This window comes from Otolemur garnettii, unplaced genomic scaffold, assembly GCF_000181295.1.
Source record: "Otolemur garnettii isolate 467f Iridium unplaced genomic scaffold, OtoGar3 scaffold00108, whole genome shotgun sequence".
In the NCBI taxonomy this organism is placed as follows: domain Eukaryota; kingdom Metazoa; phylum Chordata; class Mammalia; order Primates; family Galagidae; genus Otolemur; species Otolemur garnettii.
Window position 1 is genome coordinate 4,423,120 of NW_003852503.1, and position 23,903 is coordinate 4,447,022.

Genomic DNA, 23,903 nt, shown 5'->3' on the forward strand with positions numbered 1-23,903 from the left:
CAAAGAGCAGCAGATTGAATGACATTTTCTGATATTTTTTACTAATAGACCAACTTAGAGGATGACAGATCCCTAGATACATCTGAGTCCTATTTGTTCAATGGCATGGAAGTTGGAGTTTCTGTGAAGGTATTGTAAATAACTAAGATATCTGGACTAGAAACAGGAGGAGCTCCATAGGGAGGTGGCTTTCTGGGTTTTAGTCTATGACTCAGTCTTTGATTCTGAGCAGGTTACTTCCTCCTTTCAGGCTTCCACCATAAAAGGAGTGAGCAGGGTTGTTTACAATGATTCCAAAAACAAATCTCAGAATTGGACCAAAAGGTGGTTTGTTTTGTCTGTTCTTTTCCACAAAGTAAGGTAACTAAGATGTCCAATAGGCCTTAACTGAAAATAGCAGAGGACATTCAAGAAGTTAGCAGAGCTTCCATAAAATTTCAAAATCTTACAGGTGCCATTTTACTTTCTAAACCATTTTCCTTCACGAAAGTGCTTTGTTTTATTTTTAGTTAAAAGTATTTAGATCTGTGCTATCTAAATGAACCTTGATCTCATCTGTAGTTGATGAAAAATATTCTTTCTTGAGTTTATTTTCATAGGAAAATGTACCATTAAACCTAGGACCATGTTGTACCCAGTGGGATCAAGAATGACTCCAATCTTAAGGACACTGACTGTTACACAGAGTGGAATCCAGACCTAAGAGTCCAGGTACTATGTCCAGCTCAGATGCTACTGCCCATGTGGATAACTTGCGCTGAATTTACCCTCTTTTCTCCTCCTTGGTTTACTCTTTTCCAAGACTAGGGTTAATATTAATATTAATTTTCTCAGCTCGGCATCCATAGCTCAGTGGTTAGGGTGCCAGCCACATGCTCCAGAGCTGGTGGGTTTGAGCCTGGCTTGGGCCTACTAAACAATAATGGCAACAACAACAAAAAAAAAGCTGGGCATTGTGGTGGGCCCCTATAGTCCCAGCTATTTGAGAGGCTGAGGCAAGAGAATAGCTCAAGCCCAAGAGTTTGAGATTGTTATGAGCTATGATGCCATGGCACTCTACCGAGGGCAACATAGTGACACTCTGTCTCAAAAATATACATATATTACTTTTTCCCTCTTCCAAGATATGCAGGTTTACTATTCAGATAGGCAGCCTTAGGATAAAGATGGTAAAAAGACCAAAGAGATATGAAAGACTCTTTTTCCTAGTGAAGGGTCTTTTAGAACAGAAGGATTTGAAACCACTGCACATTTAGTCTTGCTTTTACTGGGAGAAGATGCCATAGACCAGACCCTCAGAATAAAATTTTAGTCCTCTTTGAAACTTCCATGAATTTATTTGTTCTTCATTTCACAAATGCTTATTGAGTTCTCTGCAAGACCTTCTCCTTCCCCTCATTCACATCCAATCAGTAGCTAAATGGCATTGATTCAACTTTCCAAAATCTCCTCATTCATCCTTATCCTTATTCCCACCACGCTAAGCGGAACCCTCATTACCCCTCCCCAGGATGATCTTAATAATTGTTTACGTGATCTCTCTGCTACCAGTTTCACACTGCTCAAATATTGTAAGATATGCGCATTGATACTGAATACTCTCTAAGATTTCTCCCAACTTTAATCTATGATTTGGAGATTCTGGGGAGGGCAGCCAGCAGGAGGTGAAAAGCGGCTCATGACTCCGATGTTCTTATTCCTTTTAACCACTAGATGGCGCCCTCCCCTTTCCAGGTGTTTTCTTTGGCTTCTCCAGGCCTCCAAAGCCAGGGCCCTTAGTGAGCCATGAAGATCTTAATATGTGGAAGAGACAGTCTGATCTCTGCAGTCATTCCCAACCATTCCGCACATCCTCCTGTGCAGAGCCATCTCATGCAACTGTGCAAGTTGTTTACTCTATGGGGTCACCTAGATCTGGGGAGAGGTGGCAGCTAAGATATATAATTCATATCTCTGTCACCAAGTCAGACACCCTGCCAAAAAGGTGCTATGTGGAACCAAGGCAGCTCTGCAAACAGCCCTTCTCTCAGACTTCAGCCCACTGGACCCACACACATCTCCACCGCAGGAGGTGGTCTGAAATAGTGGCCCAGAGTCAAGAGATACTGACTTTGTGGTACACACATCAGGGCTATGGCATTCTAGTCCTGCCCTTGTAGCTCCATAGCACCTAGGCACAGCTGGTGGTCACTTTGGTATGTCTGGGAAGTTAGCTGACCCCTGGTTCTCAAAGGAATGATGCTGGGGCCTGTTTAGGGCTCAGGTTCAGCATCTGTGGTACAGAAAAGACTAGCCTGGGAGTTGGGATCTCTGGGCTCTAATTCTGCTCCCCTTGTGCTACTGGGTAAACGGTCTCCCTGGCTGTAGCTTGGGTTGCCCCTTGTGCCCTGTTAAATGGGTTGGGTGAAAACCAGTGGGCTGAGCTCTGTTGAGACAAGATATCCCTAGAGGAAGCAGGAAGAATGTGGTTGTTTACCTGGGAGGCTAGGCCAGACCCGGTCTGTGGGAGGAGGAGACTGCTTTGCTGCTGTGGAAAGGGGAGGAGATTTGGCTGCAGACCTGGGTGAAAGGGGAGGGACAAAGAAACAGAGGAATAAAATCCAGACCATCTGAAAGCCAAGCTCTATAACTCTGGAACCACAGTAATTGTCCCCACCCCCTGCTACCTAATCTGGGCCCCTCAACCCACCTCAAGCCTGTGGAGAGGCCCCCATGGCACTGCCAGGCATTGCCACATACAGGTGAGGCAAACCAGACACAGTGATAAACAGAGATGTAAACAGGAGTCCCCAAACCAGTCCTCCTGCTTGCCTGCCTGTCTGGAGAGGAGCGAAGGCTAGGGATCTGATCCTCAGGGCTGAGGGGACCCAGGAGAGGAGGGGCTCAAGTAGGAGCAGTAGCTGAGATGGTGACAAAGCCCAGTCTGCAAAGATGTCAGACCAAATGTGTAGGCCACACAGCTCTAAAGGGCAGCAAGCCACTGGCCAGACCAGGACATTCTACACTTGGAAGGAAGGGCCAAATTCTGGGGCTCCGCTGAATAGTATGGATTTCACCTGCTCACTGTACTGTCTGGGGGATCTCCTCCTACTTCCCTCTCCAGTAAAGCTGCTCATGAAGGCCTTTGCCAGCTTGGTGGCGATGACAAGTGGTCTCCCTCTTGAGAGGGCCACCAACAGGTCCTCTCATTCTCCCAGCAGCCATCAAACCACCCAGACAGACAGTGGGGCAGGCCAACCCTAATCTCTCCATGCAAAAGAGTGCCTTGGGGCCTCTGTTGTCCCCAGGCTGCTCTGGGGTCACTGATGTACAGCCTCTGCTGACATTGACCTTTATGCTCATTGGTCTCAAAAAGTTGGGCCTTAATCGCTCATTATTAAAATAAATAAGCAAGAAAGCTCTTGTAAGGAACCTCAGACTAGGATTTTAGAGGCTTGAGTATTAATAGCAATTCTAAATTGTATTGCATTTTGAAACGCACAAAGCCTCCTCACATACTTTATTTCAAATAACCCTCAACAACTTTGTGAGGTAGAGTTTTATTATTATTCCATTTTTATGGAGGAGCAAATGGAAGCTCAGAGAGGTTAGGTAAGTTTCCTAAGGACACACAGTAAATTTTCTTTTTTTTAACCAGTGAGTTTTTCTGACTCCAAATTCTGAATTGTTTCTCCCCGCGCATCACACACTAACCTCACTGGTTATATGCTTCCATTTCATATCATTCTCCAGTCTTCCAAAAACAAACTGAATAAATTGTTATCTTCCCTCTCATGCCAGGAGTATGATGTGTGTTGTTTAGCCAAAATAAATGCTTTATGGTTCAAATAATATGTTCTCTTATAGTCCATAAAATAGAAGGGAAAAGGAGAGAGAAGGGTGGGGAGAGGGGATATGGGAGAAGGGAGGGCATTCTGGGGGACCTCACCAAATCTGCATGATGCAATGGTACATTTCAAAACTATTAAGAAATGAGTATAATTGTGATGAATGTGTTACTTGGTTTAATGTAAACATTTCACATTGTATATCAGAGCAGTACCCTGAACCCCATAAATGGGGTACAATGTACAAAGTTATGATTTAATAACAATAATTAATTATAAAAAAGCCAAATAATATGTTCTCATTCATCATAATAATATTCTGAGATGCCTTGAAAAATAAAGACAAAGACCATAATTTGGCTAGGTGCTAGGATGGAACGCAGAGTTGCGTTTTGTTTGGATTCTGGATTTCCAAAGCTTCTATGTGGGATTTGTACAACAGAGGAGAGTTTATACCTTCTCCATCGCTTTCAGCCACAGTTGGTGAAGATGGGAGTGGGAGAAGCTGCATAGCGTGATGGCCACGAGCACGGATCTCAGTCAAACTGTCCTGTTCCACCAGCCCAGACATGGGAATAACAATGCCAGTGCTGGGCCATCTGGGAGTCCTCCATGAACTCTCTAGTAGGTCACCAGAGACATAATATGACCACCTACTACACAAGGTTATTTTGAGAAATGTCAGGAGACTCACTCGCAGAGCTCCTGGCATGTGGTGCTCAAGAAATGCTATTGTTATTAATAGTTTAATCTGTTTGCTCTTGGCCAGGGAGTAACTTCCGTGGCCAAAGAAAACCCAAAAACCCATTCTACAACCTGTGGGTGGCACTACTGCTCTATCCAAATAGAATCACAGCCAGGCTTCCAGGAGCTGAGTCTGAATCCCTGTCCAGGAGCGATTTCCGAAGAATTGGGACTTGTCTATGCTGCGTTTCCCAGGATGCTTCTCTTTCTTTGTACTGTACAGCCCTCTACTACTCCTGCACCTTCCATCTCAATTCTCCACAAGATTGAGCAGGAGGCTGGGAAGAGGATGTGGAGAAGGAGATGGGGCCGAGAGGAGCACTGCTGGGGTCCCTTACTCAAACCCTGAGGTGGCCAAGCTGGTCTTAATACCAGAGGGCTGAGCAACTCACCTGTGAGCCCCTCCCCAGTGAACCCCTCCCTGGTGAGCATCAGCAGTGGACACCCCTTTCTCCTGTAGGGTTCTTTTTTTGTTGTTTGTTTGTTTTGGGTTTTTTTTTGAGACGGAGTCTCAAGCTATCCCCCTGGGTAGAGTGCCATGGCATCACGCTCACAGCAACCTCCAATTCCTGGGCTCAAGCGAGTCTCCTGCCTCAGCCTCCCAAGTAGCTGGGACTACAGGCGCCCGCCACTACGCCTGGCCATTTTTTGGTTGCAGCCATCATTTGTTGTTTGGCGGGCCCGGGCTGGGGATTCGAACCCGCCACCTTAGGTGTATGTGGCTGGCGCCTTAGCCGCTTGAGCCACAGGCGCCGAGCCTCCTGTAGGGTTCTTACCTTGCTGCCCAGGTGGGGTCTGAGATAGCAGGAACTGGGATACGGACTGTAAGTGGCTGGGAACCAACACGAGCTGCTGGAGTGGATGCAGGGAAGCCATGTCCTACACACGGAAAGATACAGACATCACAGAATGTACAAGCTGGGGACACTAGCTCCATCTGCCTGCTGCCCATATGGGTCTCCAGACTATAAGAGTTTGTGGGCAGTGACCTTGCCTTATGCCACTGTGTCTCCCCAGCATCTGGCCTATAGTAACTATTCCATCATTGTTGGTGTTGTCACAGCTTCTGCACCCAGCCAAGCTGTCCTTGCAACATTGTTACTTAGCCCCTGCCTTATAATTTAATCTGTGTGTTTTAGTCTTGTCTCCCAACAAGACTAAATGCCCTGAAGGCAGAGACTGGGTATTTCCCATCTTTCAAAGGTTTATCCTAGAAATGACCGTGCAATCCCAGCTGTCCAATGTTTTTATAAAATTTCATGCCAGTTGATTAAGCTAAAGCCATGCCTTGGCCACTTCTTACGCCTGAACCTTTCCTAGGGGGTGTTGGGGTGGGAGTTGGAGGATGGAGGAAACCATTACTTCTTTATAAAACCAATTTGGTTAAACAGAAAGTCCATCTACTCGGGTCTCTTCCACCAGCCTGGAACATGGGAATAATAATGCGAGTGTTGGGGTATCTGGGAATCCTCCATGACCCAGAGCTCTGTGTCCCCGTGGGGCTGAGCCTAGATCTGGGCATGTAGAGAAGACTTGGTAAACCTTACTGAGTGAGGAGTGGAAGGAATGGTTTTCCAGAGATGGGGTGGCTCTTTCTTCCCAAGAAGTGGGCTTGCCATGTGAATGCCTCTCAGGCCTTTGCTGTCACTGTCTCAGGACATGTGTCTTCCACAGCTCAGCCTTCTAGTTTGGTTTTGACATAAAACCTTGGGGGTGGCAGGGTGGGCCCACTGGGGTCGGAATGTTCTTAGCAGTAGCAGTAGCTGTCCTCGCAGGATTCCCATGAACGTGGCTGGCAGGCACCAGCGGCATGGCTGTTAGCTTCTTCATTTTGGCAAGACTGGTCCCTTTTTGTCCCAGGGAAATAGAGGCAGACCTACTTCTCCACATCCCCAGCCAGGCTTCACCGTTTAAGAGGACCGTTTTGGAACCCCCTCCCCTCCCCTAGGCCTCCAAATCTCGTTTCCCACATTGCCTGCAGGGGGTTCTCTGGACCAATATGAATCCACACAGTGCCAAGTGTGGAGGTCTAGCAGTTCACAGAGAGATCGAGTTAAATGCGCTGGCCTTTTGAGAATATCAGGGTTCCACGACGTGGGCTGGCATTTACCCCAGACATTTGGTTTCCGGACATCATGGCAGGACCTTGAGTCAGGTGGCATGACCGAAGGGAGAGTGTCTGCTGCAGGGAGTCACTGAGGTCCTCTGTTTTAATCTGCAAGTGAAGGCAGGAGGAGACTGTCAATTCTGGATCTGCCCAGGCAGACAGAAATGCAAATGGCCAGAAGATGGAGGCAGATGAGTGACAGGCTGGGAAAGAAAAGAGCTGGCCCAGGGCCTCCCGGGCTGCAGCCCGATTCTCCTGCCTGTGTGTACCCTCTAGGCCAGGGCATCTGGTCAGAAACTCATTGGGGTGCTGATCTGCAACACAGGGAGCCCACTTAGATCTATCCAAACACCATCCTGGGGCTGTGTTGCTACCTAGCATGGTTTTGCTTTCTTCACTGAAATAATAGTGACTTTTAAAAATAAAGCTTAACGGATTAAATTCTTCGAAATCATGAGATGATGCTTTTTTTTTCCGTTTAGGAGGATGAGATGTTTGAATTTCTTTTAGAAAATGATGGTGACCCTAAAGCAGATTTTTAAAACTCCTGACCTTGCAGAGTAAAAAACAGGCAATGCTTTATTGATTTCCCCCAAATTCTGTTCTTTATTTTCCTGCATGGAACCCTGTCTGTGAAACCCCAGAGTCTGGGAACCACTGACCTGGAGGACTATCTTTCACTCCCAATTCTCCTTTGTTCTCCAACCCTTTCCATCATCTGGGTGCTAAACTACCCCTGCAGCTGGCCATCTTTGCCTAGGTGGCTTTGATGACAGCCTTTGCCTATATTCCCACAGGTGGGGACAAGTCTCCCTCACAACCAATGTTGCAGTTGCAGCCTGAGGGGCCTGAGAATTTGGTGGTTTCCAAACTCTCTCCAGTCTCTATTACCCTTCAGTGGCAGCACAAACCACCCACTCATGAACTTCCCAGGTGTCCAAGGGCAGGGCAGGAAGCACTGCCTGTGCCCACCTCTCCTGCCTCCCTGAGGGTGACTGCCCTCTTGCAGCTTTTCAGGAAGTCCACTGAGAAAAGTGACTTTGAAGTCATATAATATGGCAGGAAACACAAGACCTGGACAACATCTTATAAAAGATACTAGTGAAGCCCTGTGATTGGGACATCTGGTTGTCCTCTGTCCAGATGGGAACCCTTGGCCATAGACAGGCTACTTTAAATAACTTTCCTAGTCTACACAGGGAAGACCACTGAAACCCTGGAATCACTCCTGTCTGTATTCATTTAACCTGAGTCAAAATTTCAGATTAACGGCTATAGTTGTGCTTAATCCCTATGGAGGGGGAAATGGTACCTTAAAGAAACACTTTGCTAGAACAGTTAGGAAGATCCTTTTGAGTAACCCTGGAGGCTGGGGAGGGAGCTGACATTTAGGATGTGTGCTTTTCCCATAGTGGGAACCCAATGAATCAATGAATGTTAACTGAATAACAGATGTGAGTAAAACCTCCCTCCCCATAGTCTCCCATGCAGTACAGGAAGGAAAACATTGAACAGGGAGCTATGTTGACCCTGTTTCCAGGCCTCTGACTCTAACTCACTGTGTAGTCTTTTTTTTTTTTTTCCAGACAGAGTCTTATTCTGTTGCCCCCAGGCTAGAGCATCAGCCTAGCTCATAGCAACCTCAAACTCCTGGGTTCAAGTGGTCCTCCTCCCTCAGCCTCCCAACTAGCAGGAACTACAGGCACCTGCCACAATGCCTGGCTTGTTTTTCTATTTTTGTAGTAGAGACAGGGTCTCACTCTTGCTCAGTCTGTTTTTGAACTCCTGAGCTCAAGTGATCCTCCCACCTCGGCCTGCCAGAGTGCTAGGATGACAGGCATGAGCTATCATGCCTGGCCACCATGTTGTCTCAAACAGTCATTCAGCCGCTATGGGACTCAGTTTCCCATCTGTTGTATGGTACTGCAAGTTTTTTCTCCCTGTTAGTCCTCAAATGGAATTACAAATACCAATTTGTTTGCGGCAGCGTTCTTAGATAAAACAGACCTAGCTAACACCACGTGAAGCCCTATATCACAGAAATGGGTAAGAAGATGGTTCTTTCAGGAATAGTCTTCGCAAACCATTCTTCTCACTTAAACAGCCTTGGAAGCAAAGGGGAGAAAAAGAGAGAGATGGGGGCAGAAAGTGACAGTATGACCCCCCAGGAGTGGTCTCCAGGGAGCCCCCTTTCCTCTCCTGATGCTCCTCAGGCTCTGCCTTCCCACACTTAGTAAGTACCTCTGTCTAAGAAGCTCTGGCAGCCTAGTACTTCCCTAGAAATTAAAGAGTTTCCACATCCCAGAGTCCAGGGAAACATTCGTTAGCAGGTTTCCAAAAAGTAGAAATAGATAATAAACTTATTTCAAAACCACCACCACTTTCGGGTTTTACTCTAAAAGCAGATTTTACTTAAGCAAACATTTTCTGGACAGCCTCCGGACCCCACCTTTCCCCCCTCTATCCCCCTCCTGCCCCAGGGCATCTGCCATCTCAGAAGGGGGGGAGGCAGGGTGGAGGACAGGGTACGGAGGGAGAGCACGGAAAACTGGAGGTGAAATCCTGCTGGTGCAACTGCCTCCGGCAGCTTGGCCCAGCTCCAGCTCAGAGGCAAGTGGCAGGGTTCCTTTATAGACTCATTATGCACAATAGAGAGAGAGATAAGGAGAGGCAGCTATGACAGAGCTCGAAAACATGTGCTTTGCCTCCAACCTGTGCTATCTGTTAGAATCCGTGCCAGATCTTCCTGCAACACTTAATTTCAGAAACCAGCACCATCATAAAAGAAAACGCACCCTTTCATCTGCTTCCTGGATCAATTGCCCTCCAAATTTGTTTGGGGGCACTCCCCATCTCCCCCTTGTGAAAAGGAAGTATTTTATCACACAAAAAAAGTCCTTTGCGTGTTAGTCTGGGGCTTTCTGACAACTCTATGTGCGATTCTTCTGGTTTCTTCTTTTGGCGCCGTGGACCTTTTACTCTCATTTTTCACAATTCATCACTCCTGGGGGTGAGGTGCTGACAGTAGCCCCCCCCCCCAAAGACAATCCTAAACACACCAAACTGAAAGGCAGTCAAGGAGACTTCTTTCTCGATGACAAGTTCTGAAATCTCAGCTTGGGTCAACAGCCTCGGGAAGCTCCAAGCTAGGGAGGAAGGAGGGAAGAGGACCGGGCAAGTGCCGAAGCCTCCAGGAGATGTCTCTGACACTCTCAGGGCCACAGAAACTAAGAACCTGAGAAATAAAGTCCTCCCAAATCCAAAAAGTCCCTTCGCATAGCTGTTGAGGGGAAAAGCCTGGAACCTTTCCAGGCAACTGGGTGTGGGCTGTGGATCTAGGAGATGAGATAGAAAGGCTTCTGTTGGATCTCATCGACTTCTAATGGGAGAACCGGAGGCAAATTGGACAAAAACCCAATTTCCCCCGTACTTGTGAAAACCCAACCAAAACTCAGCCTGCCTGGAATCCTCAAGATCATGTCCAGGGTTTCCAATGTAGCTCTTCTCACGCAAGTGGAATATTTCTCCAGACTTTGCTCGGGGTGGCCTCGGGGACATAAGCCACCCCAGCGCTGTGCCTTGTCACAGCCATTGGACGTCCTGTCCACCTACCAGACAAGGCTTGTTAGTTTAGGATCTTTTCCACCCACTATGCTGTGCAAAGGTATTAGACTGAGTCTTGGGCAGTGACCAGGGAGGTAAAAAGGTATCTGGGTGATTATCTTTTCTAATCCCTGTGAACTCTCTGACATTACCTACTTTAGAAAGCAGAAGCCTCATTCTGGAAGGCGAGCAACTTCTGAGGAGCTGAAAGCCCTTTATACATTCTTACTTGGCTTTACCGCCCAGCCAGGAGGCGCGAGGACAGACACCCAGGGAGCTCCAGAGCCAGATACAAATTTAGACAGCAAGGCACTGGTAAAAGTGTGACAATGACCTTCCCCTGGTGCCCTCTCTACCAAACAATACTCCAAATGTTCCAGGGACAGAAGAAGAGGTGACAGAAAAGGAGGTGTTCTGGCCCAGGTGTACACTCGGACCTCACTGACCATCTGCTTTGGGGACCCGGTGGGGTTGGGGGACTTGCCTTTAGTCCCCTCCCCATGACATTTTCACATAGCCCCCTCTGGGGGAAAACAGTCTAACACTAATGAATATATCACTGGTGATGAAAATGATCAAAGCTGTTGTCCCAGTTGCATAACTCGTTTGTGGAAAGTGTTTCATAAACATTTCACAAGAAGGAGCGTTTCAAAGCATGAACATCTCCCAACCTGCCTTCAATTACAGGCAGGACTTTTTTTTTTTTTAACCCCCTCTCCCCCCTTCAACTCTTCTCTCTAGCAGTAAGGAAGAGTTTCTGTTTTGTAACTGATCTATAAAGGATTGGCTGATGCATTCCTCACGAAAACATTCTAAAAATATATTCCAAGTAGTAGAATGGGGCAGGCAGGGAGCTTACCTCAGGTGAACAGCGTGAAGGCTGGCTGTGACTTTGCTTGGGGGGACTTTCCTCTCTCCAGGGTTCCTGGCTAGTCCCTAAGAGCCCAAGACTCCTGCCTCCTCAGATGCTTCTAGTGGCTAGGCAGATGGCCTCCTCCGGTCCCTATTCTGTACTCAGATCAACGATAGACCAGCACAGATGTACCTTTGTGTATATAAACTGGGACCATCACCCTGAGAACATCAAACTTCCATGCAAAGGAAGGATGGAAGAGAGCCTCTCTTAGGAGGCTGGAGCCATTTGGAGTTGCTACCCCTGACAAGTAGCTTTCTAAAGAGACATCTTTGTTTTTCCAGCTTGCATCTGCTCTGGAAATGCTACAAGCTTAACAGCCATGCTATTTAATGCTCTGGCTTCAGTTTTTAGGAGATGGCACTGCTAGTGCTGACACATATGTGAAAAACCCTTTCCTTATAAACCCTTACGGTTTTCTTCTCCCTCTGGATATAAGTCCTGAGGCTGGGGGGTGGGGGAGTATGGTAGGTCCTGATCACAAATGTTTTATGGTACCCAGGACTTGGACTATTTTAGACAGTCACCTGTGGCAGAGCCCTCCTGGGATATCTGCAGTGTCCCCTCTGCTGGGGAGCTGCATCTAGGGAAGCCTTCTTTGACCCTGATCCCCTCTGAACCAGTCTGGTGGCTCTCCTGGTGACCTACCTTGTTAGACAGAGGACAAAGCTACCCTCTCAGGTTCTTTGGACAGAACTTTAGATTGGACCACAGAGATGAATGAAATGGCAGGAGGTAGGGTGAGGGTAGGGTGATTTGCTAAACATCGAACTCTTTGTGTGTGTGTGTGTGTGTGTGTGTGAGAGAGACAGAGCCTCAAGCTGTCCCCCTGGGTAGAGTGCTGTGACATCACAGCTCACAGCAACCTCCAACTCCTGTGCTCATGCGAGTCTCCTGCCTCTGCCTCCCAAGTAGCTGGGACTACAGGCGCCTGCCACAATGCCCGGCTATTTTTTTTGGTTGCAGCCATCATTGTTGTTTGGTGGGCCCGGGCTGGATTCGAACCCGCCAGCTCAGGTATGTGGTTGGTGCCTTAGCCACTTGAGCCACAGGTGCAGAGCCTAAACATCAAACTCTTGAGAACTGTTTCCAAGCCTGGTGACTATTTCTTGGGAAGTGTCACCATGGGAGGGAGAACCTTCAGCCTAAAGGAAACTAGTGGCCTTCCTAGTCTTTAAGTGAGTCTTTTGACTGAATCCAACTTTTATATAACAAATCCTTTTGTTAAAAGGAGTGCAGCAAAGAAAGACGAAGGTTTTCTTGCTTCCTAAATTTGTGCATAAAAAGGAATGATCATGAAATTAGAAGGCCACATGTATGATTTTGCTGTCCCCAGCTGAAGATGATACAAAGACATCCAGGAAAAAAGCACAAGGCTCAGAATCAATCAGGAGCCCTGACTTTGGGTCCCATCCCAGCCTCTAATTAGTGGCATGATCTAATATTAAGTTACTTAACTCATCTCTCTAGGCCTAGATTATTCCTCTACAAAAGAGAAATAAGCCGAGGTGGAATCTACTTAAGAAATTTATAATGTATAAAAGAGAGAGTGGGAGTAGACTTATAAGCATTTAAGTATGCTTATTATGTTACTAGACCCACTTTACAGATGAAAAGACTGAGGTGTAGAGATGTTAAACTTGCTTCAAGTCATACTGCTGGTAAATAACAGAGTTGAGATTCAGTCCAAGTCTGCCTGACTCCATAGTTCTTCTGCACCATCCTGACTCACTATGTGTGTTGGGGTCATAGAATTATAGACTCTGCAAGGTAGCTTGGTGCAGGTTGTGCCAGGTACATAGCAGATATTCAAAAAAGTGTTGATTCCTTTCCTTCCACATTGGAATAGGAAGGAAACATAGGCATCATCTGGCTTATTTTACAAATATGACTTCTGAAGCCTGGAGGGGGAAAGTAATTTGCTAGAGTTGCCCCCACAAGCTAGGCCTGGGGACCAAGCCAGGGGCTGATAAGGACAGGTCTCCTAACTCCCCATCCAATACTCAGTTCTACTATATGGCATAGGTCTAATTGTCTATTTCTTTTCTTTTCTTTTTTTTTTTTTGAGACAGAATCTCTAGCTGTCACCCTGGTTAGAGTGCTGTAGCGTCACAGCTCACAGCAACCTCAAACTCTTGGGTTCAAGTGATTCTCTTGCCTCAGCCTCCTAAGTAGCTGGGACTATAGGCACCTGCCACAACACCTGGCTATTTTTTTGTTGCAGTTGTCATTGTTGTTTAGCAGGCCTGGGCCGGGTTTGAACCCGCCAGCCTCGGTGCATGTGGCTGGCACCCTACTGGCTGAGCTACAGGCACCACCAATTGGCTATTTCAATGAAAGTCTCTGATGTTGGTGTCTACCCTGCCTCTACTACTTAGTAGTAACTCAGTAGCAGCCCTCATCCTGTTGCCCTAAGGAGATTTACTCTCAGTCAAAAGAATGGTCCTCACTCAGAGTTCTCAATAAGTCTGCAGGGTAAGATTCAAATACAGATGGAACACATACCTACTTGATACGGAAACAATACACTTGGCTTTGGAGCCAGCATTCTGTACGTCCTTGACTCTCACATATACAAATTGGCTGCAGGGGGTTGATATTTGCTGTTTCAGAGGTGAAGAGCAGAAGGGGAAGGCTCGTGCATGCCACAAAATCTCCATTTCAGTGTGTATTTTACTATGCGGTTCCAAATGAAGTCAGTACAGGAAGTACCGGAGCCTGCCACTTCTGGACACACACACGCATGCACACGAGTGCAGGAGCAGCTCGTGGTTATAAAGCCCTACCGAGATTAGTTTCATGAGCATCAGCTCAAGAAAAAGAGAAAGTATTATTATTATTATTATTTGACCGGGGCTGGGTTTGAACCTGCCACCTCTGGGATATAGGGCTGGCACCCTACTCACTGAGCTACAGGAGCCGCCCAAAAGAGAAATGATTATTTCAAGCACTTTAGAGATGAAAAAGCACATTCAAATGTAGTCATTTATTCTTCACGACAATTTAGTGAGGGAATTAATCTTACCCAACCATTTTTACAGATGTGGGAACCAAGGCTCAGAGAACTTACGCAGCTTTCCCCATGTCACACAGCTAGGAAGAGGAGAGGCTGACTTTGCACTTGGAGTTTTGGGCTCCAGACCCCTCCCTCTGCCCGTGTATGAGGCGGCTCCACTGGGTCTCCCACCCAGAATTTCTGGACTCTTGGAAGCTACTAAGATGTGCTGGTTGACTCCTGTCTCTTCGGTGTATTACCTTGTTTTCACATATAATAAAGAGTTGGGGTAAGCACCTCCCTGGGGGTGGCGTACATAGTTACTGAAAGGAGCGTTTCCAACAGCTCTGAAAAGGATTCTCTTTGGGATTTTCTGGGTAAGCCTGTGACTTGGAAGCTTGCCCTTGTAAGTCTAAGTATTGGATAAATGAAACCAATGGTTTTCTATGGCAATTTTCATCTGTTGGAGTGATCTTCTGGGAAAGGTGAGCTCCTTGACCCTTGTCTCCTTATGACACCCTAAATAAAGTGAAGTGCTCTCGTCTGCTCCAACAGCAGCGGAACAGGTGGTCTTCTGCATGGCATGCGTTAAACGCAGAGGTGTCCTGCCCCATAAAGGTCCCCTTCTCAGTTCAGTTTAGTTCAACATTTATTAAATATCTATCACATACCACGGACACAAAGATGAATAGAGGGTTCCCAAATTAATTAGGAGACCATGGGAATCAAGAAGTTATCTCCTACAGTGTGATATACTTACTTATCTATCTATCTATTTATTTATTTGGAGACAAAGTCTCGCTCTATTGCCCTGGGTAAAGTGCTGTGATATCATCATAGTTTACAGCAACCTCAAACTCTGGGGTTCCAGCCATCCTTTTGCCTCAGCCTCCTAAGTAACTAGTTTTTCTATTTTCAGTAGAGACACGGTTAGTTTCGCTCTTGCTCAGGCTGGTCTTGAACTCCTGAGCCAAAGGGATCTTCCCACCTCAGCCTCCCAGAGTGCTAGGATTACAGGCCCGTCTTACACATTCTAACAGTCAGAAGGAGGCACAGGGCAGCACAGGAAAGGTGATTCAGGTTGTTGGGGGGAGGAGGAGAGCTAAGAAGAGGGAAGAAGATGAGGCAGGCTCTCAGAAGAAAAGTCCCTCTGGGCAGCCCTGAAGGATGAAGAGCTCGCCAGGCAGAAAAAGGTAAAGAAAAGCATCCCAGGAAGCAGAAGTCATGTGCCCAAAGTCACAAAAGGTGGGACAGTGCTTCCTCTTCAGGAGCTAAGCCATTCAGGACGGTTGTTAGCCAAGGACAGAAGACTTGCGTGGTGTGCAAAGAGGTTTAGCCTGGACTCTGAGGGCCAAGTGTGACTAGAGCAGAGGGGTACGGCATGGAGGGATTTTAGTTTTAGCCCAATTATCCTAACAGATGTGGATTATGGCTTTGAAGAGCATAAGCAGGGCATCTGGTTAAAAAGCTATTCATTGCAATAGTCTAACCAACTCTGGAGGACACACTGAAGGCTGAAGCAGCGGGAACTGAGTGAAAGAGACAGAATGGAGAGCTTTTAGGATGTAAAATATGTTTCCACCCCTAAAGTTTATCTTTTATAGCAAAGGACTACTTATTTCAGGAATTCTCTGTTGAATGCCTGTAGGATTAAAATGACTGCCACATAAAATCATGTGAAGGCCCCTAAACCAAAGTGCTAATCCTAGACTGGGCAGAAAACCTTTGGGGCTCTAAAAGATAGACACATTTTTGGCCAGGCACAGTGGCCAAGATGGGTAGAGTGCTTGAGCTCAGGAGTTTGAGACCAGCCTAAGCAAGAGTGAGACCTCGTTGCTACTAAAAAAAAAAAAAAAAAGGAAAGAAAGAAAGAAAACAAAACAAAAGAAAAAGTAGCCAGGCATTGTGGCAGGTACCTGTAGACCCAGCTACATGGGAGGCCGCGGCAAGAGGATTGCATGAACCCAAGAGTTTGAGTTTGCTGTGAGCTATGATGCCACAGCACTCTACTCCAGGGTGACAAAGTTAGACTTTGTCTCAGAAAAAAAAAAAAGAAGGTAGACACTTTCTAAGCCATATATTTCAGCAGTGTTGATTTTTAAAAGCTAATTATTTAGATAAAACAAGATTAAAATCAGTAAATGTTCATAATTGTACATGTCTACCTATAACACTATGGTTTACAAGGCATCACAGTGGTAGAATTTCCTCCTTTGCTTGGTGAAAAGCATGGCTTGAGACATTTAAAGGCACATTTAAATAAACAGATATATACACTATATCATATATGTATATATAATACACGTATATTTCAAGCAATAATTGGGAATCCATCTACCTGTCTCACCACACCTTGAGTCACTGTCTCCCAACAAGCAACCCCTGGGAGGTGCCCACAGGCCTCACTTGTAAATTTCCATGACTTTCTACAGCAGTGGTTCTCAACCTTCCTAATGCCGTGGCTCTTTAATACAGTTCCTATGGGTCACGACCCACAGGTTGAGAACCACTGTTCTACAGTTTACAACGCACTTTCAAACACCTCCCTTCCATGGATTACCAGAATACTCTCATGAGTTTGAAAAGGCAGGCAATGTTATTCGGACTTGAGGGAAACAGTGCCGAGAAAGGTGTGTGCAAGAGACGCAGCTGGTTAGCAGGAGAGCTGCCATCGGAACCCAAGTCATCAAATTTAAAATTCAGCATGCCTTTCAGACGCCTAGGATTTTCTGAGACAGCTTTCCCAAATAAATAAATTTTCAAAGTCACTGAAATCTATCCCTTGAAACACCAGAGAGCCTTTTATCTCAGTTTTGGATAGATGTTTATTGGTTTATTTTTGAATGACGATCTTGCTAAAAGGTATTAAATACATCTCTATTTACCTTTAAAGAGTACCTGAAAGATAATTTAGTCACTGACTCAGAGTTATAATTTCAAACTCCTTTTAAAAGCAACCATGCCCTTGGGGATACTGAAGTGTTTGACCTCTGCTGGCGTATACACTATATGGCCCCAGACTACTATTTTTTTACAGCTCTGAGCTTGCTTTTTCCAGGATTATTGTTACCTCCTTTCTCACCAGCAGGATTTTCTCTGCTTTTATTAGTATTCTTGCTTCAAGCAGCCCTATTCCAGCTTGACTTTGCAGCTTTTATTTGCTAAGAGCTAATCTTAAAACTAAATCATTAAACTCAGTATAACGTTGTCTCCAAAATAAAAGGTGAAGGCTCTGAGAAAGGGCCTGGCTTGAGGTTTTGTTTCTTTCTTACTCTCAGCTGGGTTTTATCTAAATAGGCGAGGCTGCTGGTTCTTCAGATAAGTGAGGCAATAAGCTTCACCTCTATGAGGCTCTCTTTAACACTGGGCTTGCCCTTTGGTTTAATTTTTCTTGAGCACATCTATCCTATCACCCTTATTAGCCTGGGACAGGACCTGATGCACATGGTTGGTTGAACCCACGCAACAGTTTAAGCTAAACTCTATAAAGCTGGGGCTGCCATGACCCAATTTGTTACCAAAAGGCTGAGTGGATTTGAGCCAAGGGACTCTCTAATGGTACATACCAGCTTCCTTACTTATAAAATGAAAATAATAAGGATAAGCGTGGTGGCTCATGCTTGTAATCCTAGCATTTTGGGAGACCAAGGCAAAGAGGATCACTTGGGATCAGGATTTGGGAGACTAGCCCACGCGAGATGAGACCCGTCTCTACTAAAAATAGAAAAGCTTCTGGGAAGATGCCCCGTAATGGGATTGCAGGATCAAATTAGAGGTCTAGTTTGAGTTTTTTGAGGATTCTTCATACTCCCTTCCAAAAGGGTTGTATTAGTTTGCAGTCCCACCAGCAGTGTGAAAGTGTTCCCTTCTCTCCACAACCACGCTAGCATCTGCAGCTTTGAGTCTTTGTGTCTTTGTGGTGTGGGCCATTCTCACTGGGGTTAGGTGATAACTCAGGGTGGTTTTGATTTGCATTTCTCTAATAATTAGGGATAATGAACATTTTTTTCATATGCTTGTTAGCCATTCGTCTGTCTTCTTTAGAGAAGGTTCTACTCATCTCACTTGTCCATTGACATGGGGGATTGTTGGCTTTTTTTGTTGTTGTTGCTTCATTTGAGTTCTCTGGAGATTCTAGTTATCAAGCTGTTGTCTAATTCATAATATGCAAATATCTTTTCCCCATTCTGTTTATTGCAGCTCAATACAATTGCCAAATTGTGGAAACAACCTAAATGCCCACCAATCCAGGAATGGATTAACAGGCTTTGGTATATGTATATCATGGAATACTATACAGCCACTAAAAAGGACCGCAACTTTACATCTTTTGTATTAATTTGGGTAGAGTTGAAATGCATTGAATGGAGAAGCAAGAATCCAATATACTCAATTCGGATATGAGGACAATTGATGCTAGTAGATGGTGGGGAGAGAGGGGGGAATAGGAGAGGACAGAGAGGGAAGGAGGGAGGGGGGTGTGGGGCCACAGTGTGTGACACACCTCTTGGGGGTGGGGCACTATTAATAGAGGGACTTCACCCAGCAAATGCAAGCTGTATAACCTGGTCATTGTATCCTCAATGATTCCCCAACAATTAAAAAAAAAAATAGAAGATCAATGTGGCAATGTCAAAATAAATAAATAAATAAATAAAATAGAAAATCAAGCTGGGGCATTGTGGCAGGCACCTGTAGTTCCAACTACTTAGGAGGTTGAAGCAGAAGGATCTCTTGAGCCCAAGCTTTTGAGGTTGCAGTGAGCTATGATGCCCCAGCACTCGACTGAGGGTGACTGAGTGAGACTCTGTTTAAACAAACAAACAAACAGGATATAATATCTAATACTCATCAAGATTGCAAGGGTTAGAGTTCAATGTCTATAAAACCTATTCCAGGGAGGTCTGTCTGTATCTCTGTCACCAAAATTGTACAACGATAATGATTTTGCATACTTATTTTACTGATGATGGCTTGCCCAGCATAGAGTGGAATAGTCACCACTTAGCAAGTGCTTATTCAATAGATGTGGAATTAATGCATAAATACTTTCAACAATGCTAAAATATAGGAAACTGGGTCTCAGAAAAGTCAAATTACTTCCCAAAGGCCATACAGTGAGGCAAGGGTAGAGCTAAATTCTGCACCTAGGCCTAGCAGAGCTAGTATCTGAATTTGACTGAATCCAGAATCAACTCTCTGTCTACCACATCACATGACTTAAAAAGTCATGCCAAGCTAGGCTGATTTCCTTTCATAGAGTGTTTCTTGGACTCTATGTGTAGTATGTATACACACATTTAGGTACTATTGTTGGAGGTCAAGACAGGGTCATGTGGGCTGAGATAGAGCTGATTAACAATGAGTCCTTGCCATCCAGGGGGGTGTCTCCAAGGGCATGCCATAGGACCCCGCTTATGGCCCGGTCTTATGAAGAATGCTATTAGTGACTTGGATGAAGCATGAATCCTTATTAAATCTCCACATGAGGGGCAGAGCCAGCTAGTCCTCTTCACAAGGACATCAAGATTCAAAATAAAACCTGAAATATGGCAGGAAGGGAAGAAAGTCACAGAATAAAATATAGGAGCAACTGTAAAAATCCTTTACTTAAAATTCAAAAATCAACTACCCAAGTCGAGGCCACAGTTTATATTAAAGAAAGCTTAAGAGGTGTTAACTGACTACAGTGCAACATTATTATCTTTAGAAAATCCGTGGGATGGGCTGCATTAACAGAAGCAGAATATCTGAATTGAAGGAGGTTCCCCTCCTTGACCACACTCCTTCTATGAAGGCAAATCTTGTTATTGCCTTTTGAGGCCGGCGCAACAACCCCACAATAAACAAACAGTGCTCACTGAAAATGTGTTGGAGGAGGAAATGTGATGAACAAATCGCCACACTGTGCTCTGGCCCAGCCAGATCTCATCTGAGTATCGAATGTTACATGTATACTTGTGTGCATGTCATAGTTAGGGTGATTGTGATTTGTGCATGTCATAGTTAGGGTGATTGTGACTTGTACATGTCATAGTTAGGGTGCCTGGCAGATCAAAGCATGTGCACCTGAAGGCCAAAAGGCACAATTTCAAGGAATTTATCATAGTTTGTTAAAAAAAAAAAAAAAAAACAGTTTTGAAGTTACTCAATATCCATCCATAGGGGAATGAAAAAGTAAAGTTATGTTAAAACAATGGCATAGTATGTGTTCATTACAAAAATCACGTAATTCTATATATACTGCCATGAAACAATCTATAAATATATACATTTTTTTCTTTTTGAGACAGAGTCTCACTATGTCACTCTCGGTAGAGTGCCATGGCATCACAGCTCACAGCAACCTCGAACGCTTGGACTCAAGCAATTCTCTTGCCTCAGCCTCCCAAGTAGCTGGGACTATAGGTGCCTATCACAACACCCAGCTATTTTTTTTTTTTTTTGCAGTTTTTGACTGGGGCTGGGTTTGAACCCACCACCTCCAGCATATGGGGCCAGTGCCCTACTCCTTTGAGCCACAGGCGACGCCTCACCCAGCTATTTTTTGGTTGCAGTTGTCATTGTTGTTTAGCAGGCCCAGGCCAGGCTCGAACCCACCAGCCTCAGCGTATGTGGCTGGCGCCCTACTTACTGAGCTGCAGGTACCGAGCCTACAAATATAATTTTTAAGCTCTAAAAGAAAGTTGCAAAAGAATACGTGCAGTATAATTTATATATGTGTGGGTATTTTTTAAACTCCACAAACAACACATTTCCATTTATACTATATAGTAAGTCTTTTAGACATATCTTCACCACACTGATCAAATGAGCTACCTCTGGGAAGAGGACTAAGGTTAAGTAGAGATAAGAAAACTTCCTTTTTAACTCTATTAGTAAATGTTGTACAACCAGAAAGTATTCATGCATTATAATGTTTTAAGAAAGGCAATCAGAAGTACAACATACAGAATTCAGGATATTTACATAGAAAGGGGAAGAATTGGGGGTGATGACCCTTTTTAAATATGGAATGAAGGGGATAGACTCAGCCCTGAAGGAGAGGTAGGCAGAGTGACCACAGGGAGGTGATGGGGCCTTAACATTTCAACCTGCTTAGCCTAGATTATGCTGCATTCTAGGTAATCAGCTTGAAATTCCAAGAAGAGCTTTGGCAGAGAAGTGGGGTGTCAGCGGTAGAATTTGTATATTAGGACTAGGTGAGACTGACATCACTGGTTCCTGGACATTTGAGGTTCATGACAAGTAAATCTTTTTTTTGAGACAGAGTCTCACTGTGCAGCCCTCAGTAGAGTGCTGTGGCATTACAGCTCACAGCAACCTCAAACTCTCAGGCTTAAGCAATTCTCTTGCCTCAGCCTCCCAAGCAGCTGGGACTACAGGGGCCTGCCACAATGCCCAGCTATTTTGTTGTTGCAGTTATCATTGTTGATTTTAGCTGGCCTGGGCTGGATTTAAACCCACCAGCCTTGGTATATGTGGCCAGTGCTCTCCCCATTGAGCTACAGGTGCCGTCCATAAATCTTTTCTTTTTGAGAGTTCAGAAAGGGTTGTTTTATTTTGCCAAATAAGAATATTAAAACAACTAATATCACCTACTCTGACCGTCATTTCATTATATGCTATACATATTTTAACACCAAGAAATGAAAAATCTCGAGTTATAAAAGAATTATATAATAATATTGTAAAAATTCACATTTTCTCCTTTTTAAATTTACTACAGACGTCGAAGACTGAGTCATGAGACATTGTATTATAGACACATAAATGTATCTACACACAGGATAAAACGAAGCAAAAAGAACGCCCTTGTGCCAGCACAGTGGGGACCTAGGGGGACACTGCTGAGAGGAGCAGACAGATGGCCTTGGGGACCCTGAGTCTGTGAATGAGGCTCACCTCAGTGCTACACACTCAACTCAAATTTGTCTCCACAGTTTCTGAAGAATAAAGTCATAGGCCAGGTATAGTGGCTCACGCCTGTAATCCTAGCACTCTGGGAGGCCAAGGCATGCAGATTGCTTGAGGTCAGGAGTTTGAGACCAGCCTGAGCAAGAGCGAGACCCCGCCTCTACTAAAAATAGAAAAACTAGCCAGACACTGTGGTGGGCAACTATAATCCCAGCTACTTGGGAGACTGAGGCAGGAGGATCACCTGAGTCCAAGAGTTTGAGGTTACTTTGAGCAATGACACCACAGCACTCTATCCAGAATAACAGAGTGAGACTCTGTCTCCAAAAAAAAAAGTAAATAAAAAAATAAAATCATCGTGATATCCAGACTCACTAGCTGTCCCTAGCCACACTATTTCCCTTAAAACCACCCAGGACAGCCACACTACTTCTAAGGGGCATTTATAAAAGGCCCTGTTCTGGCTTTTGGGATAGTTAGCTGAACCAACTACCAACGTCACACTGGGTTAGTCTGACTCCTATACACAGACTCTATGTTCTGAGACGGTAGGGCCTCAACACCCACCAAGCCAATGGCTGAGATGCCTTGGTAAACAGCTCCCAGGCCCAGCCAGCAATGGGTGGAGTTGAGAAATATTTACCAGAGCCAACTGGATGGAGCCCACTCCACACTTCATTTGCATAAAGCCAACAAGCTTGCCTTTCTGGAAAAAAAGGTGAGTTTTTGTAGATCACTGGCTACGAGAAAATATGACAGGGTTAGAGCAGCGCAAAGAGCAGAGGGGCGTTGGTGGCCCCAAGTCACCAACCCAAGTGTACGCACTCACATACACACACACACACACACACACACACAGTAGAAGCTTGTCAAGGTACAGAAGGTGGAGAAGGTGGTCCTGGAGGCCCACCTGGGAATGACCTCTTTAAGCTGAGTTTGGGAAGATGAACTTGTGCTTGACAGGGAGAGATGGGGAGGTAGAGGCCAGGGTCAGGGCTCATGCAAACCAGAGTCAAGATGCCTACTTCTCTGTTCCTCTCTGCCTCCATCATTCCCAAGAGGACTTTCATTGGTTCTTCCAAGTACCAGGCAGTACTTGGAAATCCTCAGAACCAAGGGAAAGAGGGAAACTAGAGGCCCCTTGAGAAGTGGGTCTCTCCCCAGATCCTATGCCCTCAGAGGCCTGCCTGAGTTGGGGGCTGGGGGCAGCCCACTATACAAACACCGGGCTATTGCTGAGTTGCCATATCCTGGGCGAAATCATGAACCACAGACCCCTCTGCTCCCCTCCGTGCTTTATGCCCATCCCTCCTAGGCCACGTGGGCACGGCCAGGCACTGGGGAGTGCCCCTCCAACCAGGAAGCTGCTCTCTTCCCAGGCTGCCAGGTTAACTGAAAGGGGAAGCACCAAGACTCAGGAAGGAAGTTGGTTCTAGTTCATGTCAGAGGTCAACTCTTTGCTTTCAGGCAGCTTCACTGCTCCCCCTCCCAGGCAGAGTAGTGTTAGTTAACCCTCTCTGGCCTAGTGCTGCTTGCCTTAGTGTCTAAGTTCGGCCTGATCACTCCTTTCAGCCCAGAGCTAGGAACACAGAATTGCTCTAACACTGGTGTCTGCTGGCACCACCAGTTACCCCCAGTGACTGGGCGTCCAGATCTTTATAGGCCTAGGCCCCTAGCTACATAAGTGGTCTGTAAAACCTACTTCCAAGCCCTTAAAGAGTCCAGCCACAGCAATGGCCCAGGTCCCTTATTAGGATCACACACGCTTTGAGATGTCATCAAGGGGGGTGTTCGGCT

The 23,903-nt window shown here is 45.6% G+C and overlaps 1 protein-coding gene across 1 annotated transcript in view; it reads right to left on the reverse strand.

Moving 5' to 3' along the window:
* The window catches only part of POU2F3 (POU class 2 homeobox 3), an 86,944-nt gene that overhangs the window by 14,749 nt on the left and 48,292 nt on the right, over positions 1–23,903 (reverse strand). The window contains exons 4-6 of the mRNA XM_023517351.1: positions 6,682–6,786; positions 5,348–5,450; positions 2,364–2,559 (exon numbers count right to left, since the gene is read on the reverse strand). Coding sequence (XP_023373119.1) covers positions 2,364–2,559; positions 5,348–5,450; positions 6,682–6,786 — 404 coding nt within the window. The remainder of the gene's footprint in view (positions 1–2,363; positions 2,560–5,347; positions 5,451–6,681; positions 6,787–23,903) is intronic.